General features: G+C 42.5%; 1 protein-coding gene across 2 annotated transcripts; it reads right to left on the bottom strand.

Moving 5' to 3' along the window:
* Positions 1-5: 5 nt before the first annotated feature.
* Positions 6-9,778, bottom strand: alkbh4 (alkB homolog 4, lysine demthylase). 2 transcript variants are annotated; one of them, XM_034217602.1, is made up of 4 exons: positions 9,581-9,778; positions 4,648-4,836; positions 4,176-4,473; positions 6-509 (listed from the first exon to the last, which is right to left on the bottom strand). In XM_034217602.1, exons 1-4 carry the CDS (start codon positions 9,761-9,763, stop codon positions 283-285), a joined length of 897 nt encoding a protein of 298 aa, XP_034073493.1. In that variant the 5' UTR covers positions 9,764-9,778; the 3' UTR covers positions 6-282. The 2 variants fall into 2 exon arrangements, with proteins under 2 accessions (XP_034073493.1, XP_034073492.1); XM_034217601.1 differs by having other exon boundaries at positions 6-512; positions 9,581-9,737.
* Between the last annotated feature and the right edge of the window lie 333 nt (positions 9,779-10,111).

Here is a 10,111-nt window from a genome sequence, read left to right as displayed (position 1 = left end):
GAAAACTGGCATTGAAAATGTCTTTTTTTATTATTATTCTACAAAATATATCAACATGAAATCCAGTGGTGCGAGAAAACTGAAGAGGATCAGGGCCTCATATACATCGTTTATTGTATTTTCATAATTTGTTTCCTTAATGTTACAAAATCCAGTTTATTTGTTAGATATTTCAGTACAATGCCCACATTTTACATATGAATAAAAACACTTTAACTGAATTAATTATATACAAAAAAATAATGAAATGTCCCAGGAACAAACATAGTATTTGAGCCGTCTCTATACAGGCGTCCCTCTGAAGCTCAGAGAGATGTCCAGCAGCTTCGCCCCCATCTCCTCGTGCCGCCCCCCCGACAGGAAGTCCTCCGACAGCTCTCTGAAGGTGCTGCACACTCTGCGATCCTGAATATCTTCCCGTCGGATCGAATGTTTCCATCGGTGTCTCGCCTCTCCGAACAACACCAACAACGACCTCCGAGGAAGAAGCACGGAGACCTGGACTTCCTCTACTAGGATTAAAAGAATAATGTCACATTCACATGGAACACGTGACTTTCAGCCTGAGGCTAGAAAGAGACAAAGGTGAAGCCCTCTGGGGGGGGGGGGCTAACACAAAGAGGTCTTACACTTGATGTTTTTCTGTTTAAAGGTCCCCTATTATACTGTTTCTCATCAATATCCAGAGCCTGTCTCTGATTGGCTGAAACACCAAACAGATCATTGCAGCATTACCCATAATCCCCTCTGTTTCAGCCCTGTTTCCAAAGTGCTGATTCTCTGTCTGTTACTTCAGATGAAAATAAGGAGCCCCTCCCCACGCCCCTCTGAGAGACATTTGGTTACAAAGAACTCAATGGAGCTCTAGGAGGAGATTCAGGTGATAAGGGGGGGGGGGGTTACCTTGGTTGCTGATTGGCTAATGGTTACACAAGACAACACATCGTTATGACATCATCAAGTGGCCAAAATCTGATCAGTTCATTTTCAGACAGGTTTTTATAGAAATGGATCAAAAAGAGAGAGAATCTTTGTTCCTGAAACTTTCAGAGTCTCTTTCCACAGAGGGGACACATGTTGATGTAGAAGAGACATGAAGAAGAGGGGACACATGTGATTGTACGAAGAGACATGAAGAAGAGGGGACACATGTTGATGTAGAAGAGACATGAAAAGGGGGGGGGAAGAGGTAGAAGAGGGGACCACATGTTGATGAAGAAGGAGACTATGAAGAAGAGGGGACACCTGTTGATGTAGAAGAGACATGAAGAAGAGGGGACCACATGTTGATGTAGAAGAGACATGAAGAAGAGGGGACACATGTTTGATGTAAGAAGAGACATGAAGAAGAGGGGACACATGTTGATGTAGAAGAGACATGAAGAAGAGGGGACACATGTTTGATGTAGAAGAGACATGAGAAGAGGGGACACATGTTGATGAAGAAGAGACATGAAGAAGAGGGGGACACATGTTGATGTAGAAGAGACATGAAGAAGAGGGGACACATGTTGATGTAGAAGAGACATGAAGAAGAGGGGACACATGTTGATGTAGAAGAGACATGAAGAAGAGGGGACACATGTTGATGTAGAAGAGACATGAAGAAGAGGGGACACATGTTGATGTAGAAGAGACATGAAGAAGAGGGGACACATGTTGATGTAGAAGAGACATGAAGAAGAGGGGACACATGTTGATGTAGAAGAGACATGAAGAAGAGGGGACACATGTTGATGTAGAAGAGACATGAGAAGAGGGGACACATGTTGATGTAGAAGAGACATGAAGAAGAGGGGACACATGTTGATGTAGAAGAGACATGAAGAAGAGGGGACACATGTTGATGTAGAAGAGACATGAAGAAGAGGGGACAACATGTTGATGTAGAAGAGACATGAAGAAGAGGGGACACATGTTGATGTAGAAGAGACATGAAGAAGAGGGGACACATGTTGATGTAGAAGAGACATGAAGAAGAGGGGACACATGTTGATGTAGAAGAGACATGAAGAAGAGGGGACACATGTTGATGTAGAAGAGACATGAAGAAGAGGGGGACACATGTTGATGTAGAAGAAGACATGAGAAGAGGGGACACATGTTGGATGAGAAGAGAACATGAAGAAGAGGGGCACACATGTTGATGTAGAAGAGACATGAAGAAGAGGGGGACACATGTTGATGTAGAAGAGACATGGAAGAAGAGGGGACACATGTTGATGTAGAAGAGGAACATGGAAGAAGAGGGGGACACATGTTGATGTAGAAGAGACATGAAGAAGAGGGGACACCTGTTGATGTAGAAGAACATGAAGAAGAGGGGACCCATGTTGATGTAGAAGAGACATGAAGAAGAGGGGACACATGTTGATGTAGAAGAGACATGAAGAAGAGGGGGACACATGTTGATGTATGAAGAGACATGAAGAAGAGGGGACACATGTTTGATGTAGAAGGAGACATGAAGAAGAGGGGCACACATGTTGATGTAGAAGAGACATGAAGAAGAGGGGACACATGTTGATGTAAGAAGAGACATGAAGAAGAGGGGACACATGTTGATGTAGAAGAGACATGAAGAATGAGGGGACACATGTTGATGTAAGAAGAGGACATGAAGAAGAGGGGACACATGTTGATGTAGAAGAGACATGAAGAAGAGGGGACACATGTTGTGTAGAAGAGACATGAAGAAGAGGGGACACATGTTGATGTAGAAGAGACATGAAGAAGAGGGGGACACATGTTGATGTAGAAGAGACATGAAGAAGAGGGACACATGTTGATGTAGAAGAGACCATGAAGAAGAGGGGACACATGTTGATGATAGAAGAGACATGGAAGAAGAGGGGACACATGTTGATGAAGAAGAGACATGAAGAAGATGGGGACACATGTTGATGTAGAAGAGACATGAAGAAGAGGGGACACATGTTGATGAAGAAGAGACATGAAGAAGAGGGGACACATGTTGATGTAGAAGAGACATGAAGAAGAGGGGAACACATGTTGATGTAGAAGAAGAGACGTGATGTAGAAGAGACCATGAAGAAGTGAGGGACACATGTTGATGTAAGAAGAGGACAGTGAAGAACGAGGGACCACTGTTGATGTAGAAATACACATGAAGAAGAGGGGACACATGTTTATGTAGAAGAGACATGAAGAAGAGGGGACACATGCTTGATGTAGAAGAAGACCATGAAGAAGAGGGGACACATGTTGATAGTTAGAAGACATGAATGGGATGGGTGACCCCCATGTGATTAGAAGAGACATGAAGACGGGACACATGGTTGATTGTTAGAACGAGACCATTGAAGAAGAGGGAACACTGTTGATGTAGAAGAGACATTGGAAGAAGAGGGACACACTGTTGATGTAGTGTAGAAGAGACATGAAGAAGAGGGGAACACATGTTGATGTTAGGACGGAGACCATGAAGAAGAGGGGACACATGTTGAGGTTGTAGAAGAGGACATGAAGAAGAGGGGACACATGTTGACTGTAGAAGAGACATGAAGAAGAGGGGACACATGTTGATGTAGAAGAGACATGAAGAAGAGGGGACACATGTTGATGTAGAAGAGACATGAAGAAGAGGGGACACATGTTGGTGAAGAAGAGGACATGAAGAAGAGGGGACCACATGTTTGATGTAGAAGAGACATGAAGAAGAGGGGACACAATGTTGATGTAGAAGAGACATGAAGAAGAGGGGACACCATGTTGATGTAGAAGAGACATGAAGAAGAGGGGACACATGTGATGTAGAAGAGACATGAAGAAGACTGGGGACACATGTTGATTGTAGAAGAGACATGAAGAAGAGGGGACACATGTTGACTGTATAAGAGACATGAAGAAGAGGGGACACATGTGTGATGTAAGAAGAGACATGAAGAAGAGGGACACATGCCCTTTGATGTAGAAGCGAACATGAGAATAGGGGACACATGTTGATGTAGAAGAGACATGAAGAAGAGGGGACACATGTTGATGTAGAAGAGACATGAAGAAAGAGGGGACACATGTTGATGTAGAAGAGACATGAAGAAGAGGGGACACATGTTGATGTAGAAGAGACATGAAGAAGAGGGGACACATGTTGATGTAGAAGAGACATGGAGAAGAGGATTTTGTATGATAGGTGACCGTTAACAGAAACTTGCCTTGAAGCCCCGCCTCCTCTTTAAGCCCCTCCTCCAGGGACATAGTGAGCGTTGTGTCTGACAACATGTTGACGGTGACGAGGCGCTCGCCCCACAGCCAGCTGTCGTCCAGGTGGGGGTCGATGGAGGACCCTCGCTGGGGAAGGTATTCCAGGTTGCACTGCTCCACCGGTCTGAAGTCCTCTAACGACGCGTCGCCCTGCATCCGGAGCACCAGAGAGCGGCTCACAGCAGGGAGTCCAGAGAAACTGCTGAGGCGCACCTTCTGCTTCTTGAAGTTCACTTTGGGACCAAAATCCTGCAACGATATACTTTAGTTTCATTCATCAGATATTCATAACAACAACAACCAGAGGGGATTGTGGGATGGGAGACCTGTGATATCCTGCTGATAAAGACGATACTAGGGGACCTTTAAAACCAAACTACACATGTTCATATTCTGTGTTGATGACGTTCAGAAGTCTCTCACCTGTTTCCTGCGTCCTGACTGCGAGTCGTTCCAAACGTCTCGATCCATCGTCCTGATCAGTTCCTCCTCTTCCTCCTCGGAGATGAAGTCCTCCTGGAGGAAGACTCCGGGGAAAGAGAAGCACGAAGAGTCGGCATCTCTGGGAACAGCAAGCCTCGTCTCAGGATCGTACCGGAACTGATGCACGGCCTTCAGAGACAGAAACAAGAGAGTACAATTTACATAGAGAGGCGAAGTCCCGCCCTTCTACTTCCGCCCCATGGGACCTTATTTCAGAAAAAGTATGTATTGAAGTCAATGGAGAGAGAAAGATTATCTCTCGATCCCGTTTGAATTGTGCCACGAATTACACACATGATGTTTATCAATCTTAAAAATCATTTCCACGTCAAAAAAGTCAGTTTGTCTTAAAACTGTTGAAATATAAGACTATGAAAAATACGCAATTAGAAAGACTACAAATCCCAGAGTCCCGGTCCCGCATGCTGACTCTTAGGAACCGACTAACTCCCCTTGTGTGTATGTAGCTCTCAACGTGCCCAGACTTGGAGTGATTTCCACCTCTTTTAATACTTTCCGCCTCATTCTGAAAGAAAGAAGTGAAATGTTTCAACGTGACGGCCGTCTTGGTGTGTGGAGCGAGACGGGAGATGTAGTTCATTGAGCGGTTTCACACAAACAAAGTGTTACTTCACAGTTTAACGACACAGTTTTTTTGTTTGACTTACAAAATTATCTTTTAAATTGACAAACATCATATGTGTAATTCGTGGCACAACTCAAACGGGATCGAGAGATAATCTTTCTCTCTCCATTGACTTCAATACATACTTTTTCTGAAATAAGGTCCCATGGGGGTCCCCCGGAAAGGGAGGGGCTTCGCCTCTCAATAAAACAAGAAGAGATGGCCTCACTGATATTCTATTCTATCAGACAGTGGCAAATATATGCACAACTGTCAATAATAAACAGTCAGCAGTGTAGAAGAAGTTTATTATGTATTTATGTCTACAAGGACCATGCATACTCTATACATTCATCTCAGAGAAGAGATTCATTATGACAGATTTGAGCTAGTAGCTCATTTCCATCTGCAGTCCTCAGGCAGCCAAGTCTACAACATGCGTCTATGATGTATTTTCGAGCTTTCCAATCCAGACGAGATCTCTGTGTGCGAGGGGGCGGGGCCGTTTGTAAAGGTCTCCTGACTGTGTTACAGACTGTCATCCTGGTTAGTGGTTACTGTAAGGCAGGGCTGCCCAACCTTTTTTGAACCGAGAGCTACTTTTAAAGTTGCCAGTCTGCCGAGATCTACCAGTCCAAAGAGGCGTAGCCATTACTGACAGCCTACTACCAGGTAAATACACACTTCTACTTGAATAAAACTGATCTTTGTACGATTAATACTTCATAAAATACTGCAGATCCTTTATCTTACCTCTTTCTAATCTACACACATACAAGTATTTAACTGAAGCTACACAACAGTGCTGTTGATACAGAGTTGGAGTTTATTCACACGTCACTACAGTGGGTCATGTTTTCAAGAAGCATTGAACAGTGCTGCCACATATGACTCAGGGAAAAAGAAAAGACTCTGAACCCTTTCTTTGCCATTATATAAAAATAGTTTTGCTACAAAAGTATAAATGAGGCTTACTAATAAGACAACTCAGATCTGAAGCTACACAGGAATCTGCTGCAACAACAGTGCAATAAAAAAGACAACATTAATAGAATCAAACCTTTTTTTGTTGCATTTTAGTAGAGTATACAAATAAATGCCTTTAAAATAGGATGCAAGCAACACTAGTTTCTTAACCTGAATTGATGATAGACTATAATCAATTTAAGTTTGCATTCTTATACCATTTTGTACAATAATTATAATGAATAAGTTCAAACAAACTCAAACTTACAGCTGATTAATAACGGTATCTAACCGGATCGACTGGTTGGGCACCCCTGCTGTAAGGGAAACTTCTGTGTAGCAATGCAGTGGGAGTCACCGACTCAGGAAGGAGACACGGTAGAGCAGCAGCTTTGATGTCAACACTGATGGTTTATTTGGAGTTACGGCCGGAGAATTCACATCACAAGTCCAAGAGTCAGAGGTTCTGACTTCACGGTAGAGTTGCCACGTTAATTCTAAAGAACTCTCAGACCCATGTATTTAACTAGTTCTGAGAGCATCATCAACATGCTGCATAACAAGATAGAATCACAACACCTCTATCAGCTGACGCCAACAGGCAGGAACATAGAATCACAACACCTCTATCAGCTGACGCCAACAGGCAGGAACATAGAACCATAACACCTCTATCAGCTGACGCCGACAGGCAGGAACATAGAATCACAACACCTCTATCAGCTGACGCCAACAGGCAGGAACATAGAATCATAACACCTCTATCAGCTGACGCCGACAGGCAGGAACATAGAATCATAACACCTCTATCAGCTGACGCCGACAGGCAGGAACATAGAATCATAACACCTCTATCAGCTGATCCAACAGGCAGGAACATAGAACCATAACACCTCTATCAGCTGACGTCAACAGGCAGGAACATAGAATCATAACACCTCTATCAGCTGACGTCAACAGGCAGGAACATAGAATCACAACACCTCTATCAGCTGACGTCAACAGGCAGGAACATAGAATCACAACACCTCTATCAGCTGACGCCGACAGGCAGGAACATAGAATCACAACACCTCTATCAGCTGACGTCAACAGGCAGGAACATAGAATCACAACACCTCTATCAGCTGACGCCAACAGGCAGGAACATAGAATCACAACACCTCTATCAGCTGACGCCGACAGGCAGGAACATAGAACCATAACACCTCTATCAGCTGATCCAACAGACAGGAACATAGAATCACAACACCTCTATCAGCTGACGCCAACAGGCAGGAACATAGAATCACAACACCTCTATCAGCTGACGCCGACAGGCAGGAACATAGAACCATAACACCTCTATCAGCTGATCCAACAGGCAGGAACATAGAATCATAACACCTCTATCAGCTGACGTCAACAGGCAGGAACATAGAATCATAACACCTCTATCAGCTGACCCAACAGGCAGGAACATAGAATCATAACACCTCTATCAGCTGACGTCAACAGGCAGGAACATAGAATCACAACACCTCTATCAGCTGACGCCGACAGGCAGGAACATAGAATCATAACACCTCTATCAGCTGACGTCAACAGGCAGGAACATAGAACCATAACACCTCTATCAGCTGATGCCAACAGGCAGGAACATAGAACCATAACACCTCTATCAGCTGATGCCAACAGGCAGGAACATAGAACCATAACACCTCTATCAGCTGACGCCGACAGGCAGGAACATAGAATCATAACACCTCTATCAGCTGACGCCGACAGGCAGGAACATAGAATCATAACACCTCTATCAGCTGACGCCGACAGGCAGGAACATAGAATCATAACACCTCTATCAGCTGACACCAACAGGCAGGAACATAGAATCATAACACCTCTATCAGCTGATCCAACAGGCAGGAACATAGAACCAAAACACCTCTATCAGCTGACGCCGACAGGCAGGAACATAGAATCATAACACCTCTATCAGCTGACGCCAACAGGCAGGAACAGGGAGACCGAACACTGAGAGCACAGCAGCCAAGGTTACGAGGTGCGTGTGCTCAGTCAGGACAGTTTGAACTGATAAACTGATAAAGTTATGGGCCTTGGAAAATATTCCACAACAGTTACTCTGGGTTCTGTCTTCAGGACAGAGTGTTGGATTTGTTTGTTAATTGGATGGGACTTGATTGGATTCAATATTAGAGTAATTTTCTCGTTTGTGTGTTTGTTTAAATATATTTGGCCTTTGTTTCTGTGATTGAATGATTTACTCAAATAAAAAGGTTGATGAATTATCATCTAATGATTTGTATGATGTTTTATGTTAAAGGTAGCTTTGAATGATTTTAACTAATGATAATGTAGAAAAACTAACATTTTTAAATTCGGGACGGTCCACATTAATTTCGGGACGGCTTAGATTGTATTTCGGGACGGTTCCGGGAGGATGGGGAAAAAGTTAGTCGAGAGCCCTGCAGGCAGGTACATAACAATCAACAAACACTAAAAACATTGCATAATCTCTATCACACACACCTTTATAAAACATGATTTAAGTACAGGTCAACAAAAGAATACATAGTAGAGTTAAAATATAATATTACAATACAGTTAAAATTGAAAAACTCAGATTACAGTGTAATGAATGTTGGCATGACTGGTTGCTTAATATTAAGTACCCTGTAATTGTGTAGAAATAGTAGTACCACCGTGGAAAAAGACTCGAGTAAAAGACCCGCTTTAAAAGTCTTATTAAAGTAAAAATCGCAGCATCTAAAAGTACCAAAAATACATACTAATTATGATTAACTAATAACGTATCTTGTGGTTTTATTGATCAATCCACCTGGTATTATAGAAAGCTTTACCAGCTGCAACATTAGTGATGCTTTAATACATCACTCATTATGCTATAAAATATAATGAGCATTATTTAGAAATGGGCAATTATGCATCACAAGTACTTTTGGTATGTTCTGGTCAAAAGTCGTTTGTTAATTCACGGGAAATATGTATATAATTTTACAGGGGTCATATTTTGGTATATTTCTACACTGTGTGGTATAATTTAAGTAAGATATTTGAATCCTTATAGAACCACTGATGGTTAAAACACAAAACAATAAGGAAAAGTGATTTATTTGAACGAGAAAGTGTGTTTTGATAAAATGTGGACTGTCCATTAAGGACTTCCGTAGTTATTGTTAAAGCGAAACTAGCTTAGGCTACAGCTGTTTCCTGCTGATAAAAACACACTTTTTAACACAGTTTTTACACAGATATGCTTACTTTAGCTTCATTTGCCTCCAGCTGTTCTGTTCCCTTCGCATTTTCACACTTTAAACACCGCCGGATGCCTTTACAGGCGCATGAAGCAGAGCCGTCATCCTGCATGTTCTTCTTCCACGGCTGTGCATCTTCTTCTCCTACTGTTAGTATGTAGGTAGAGAACCTGCCTAGAAAGCTCAACATCGCCACCTATCGAACCGTTTGGGCTATGAATTCAACACACTGAATCATATTTACATTTTAGTGGATTAATTCACTTTTTGTTGTTTATTGGGTTAAACAATTTTAAGGTAGGTGTACTGAGTATTTCCATTATTTTTTAGCACTAAACATTTATTACAATGTGTCGTAAAAACCTGAATTGTAGTGGAATAGAAGTATAAAGTAGTTACAAATTGAAATAGTCAATTAAATAAAAAGTATCTTAAAATCACAGCTAAATAAATCCACTTGGTCACCTTTGACCACTGTGATATTTGTCAAATGTATGGCCTGTGGGAATTACACGGTGCCTGTCAGGCTGAGCTCAGG

This window comes from Gymnodraco acuticeps, unplaced genomic scaffold (genome assembly GCF_902827175.1).
Source record: "Gymnodraco acuticeps unplaced genomic scaffold, fGymAcu1.1, whole genome shotgun sequence".
Taxonomy (NCBI): Eukaryota; Metazoa; Chordata; class Actinopteri; order Perciformes; family Bathydraconidae; genus Gymnodraco; species Gymnodraco acuticeps.
This window is presented reverse-complemented; position numbering and strand designations above follow the sequence as displayed.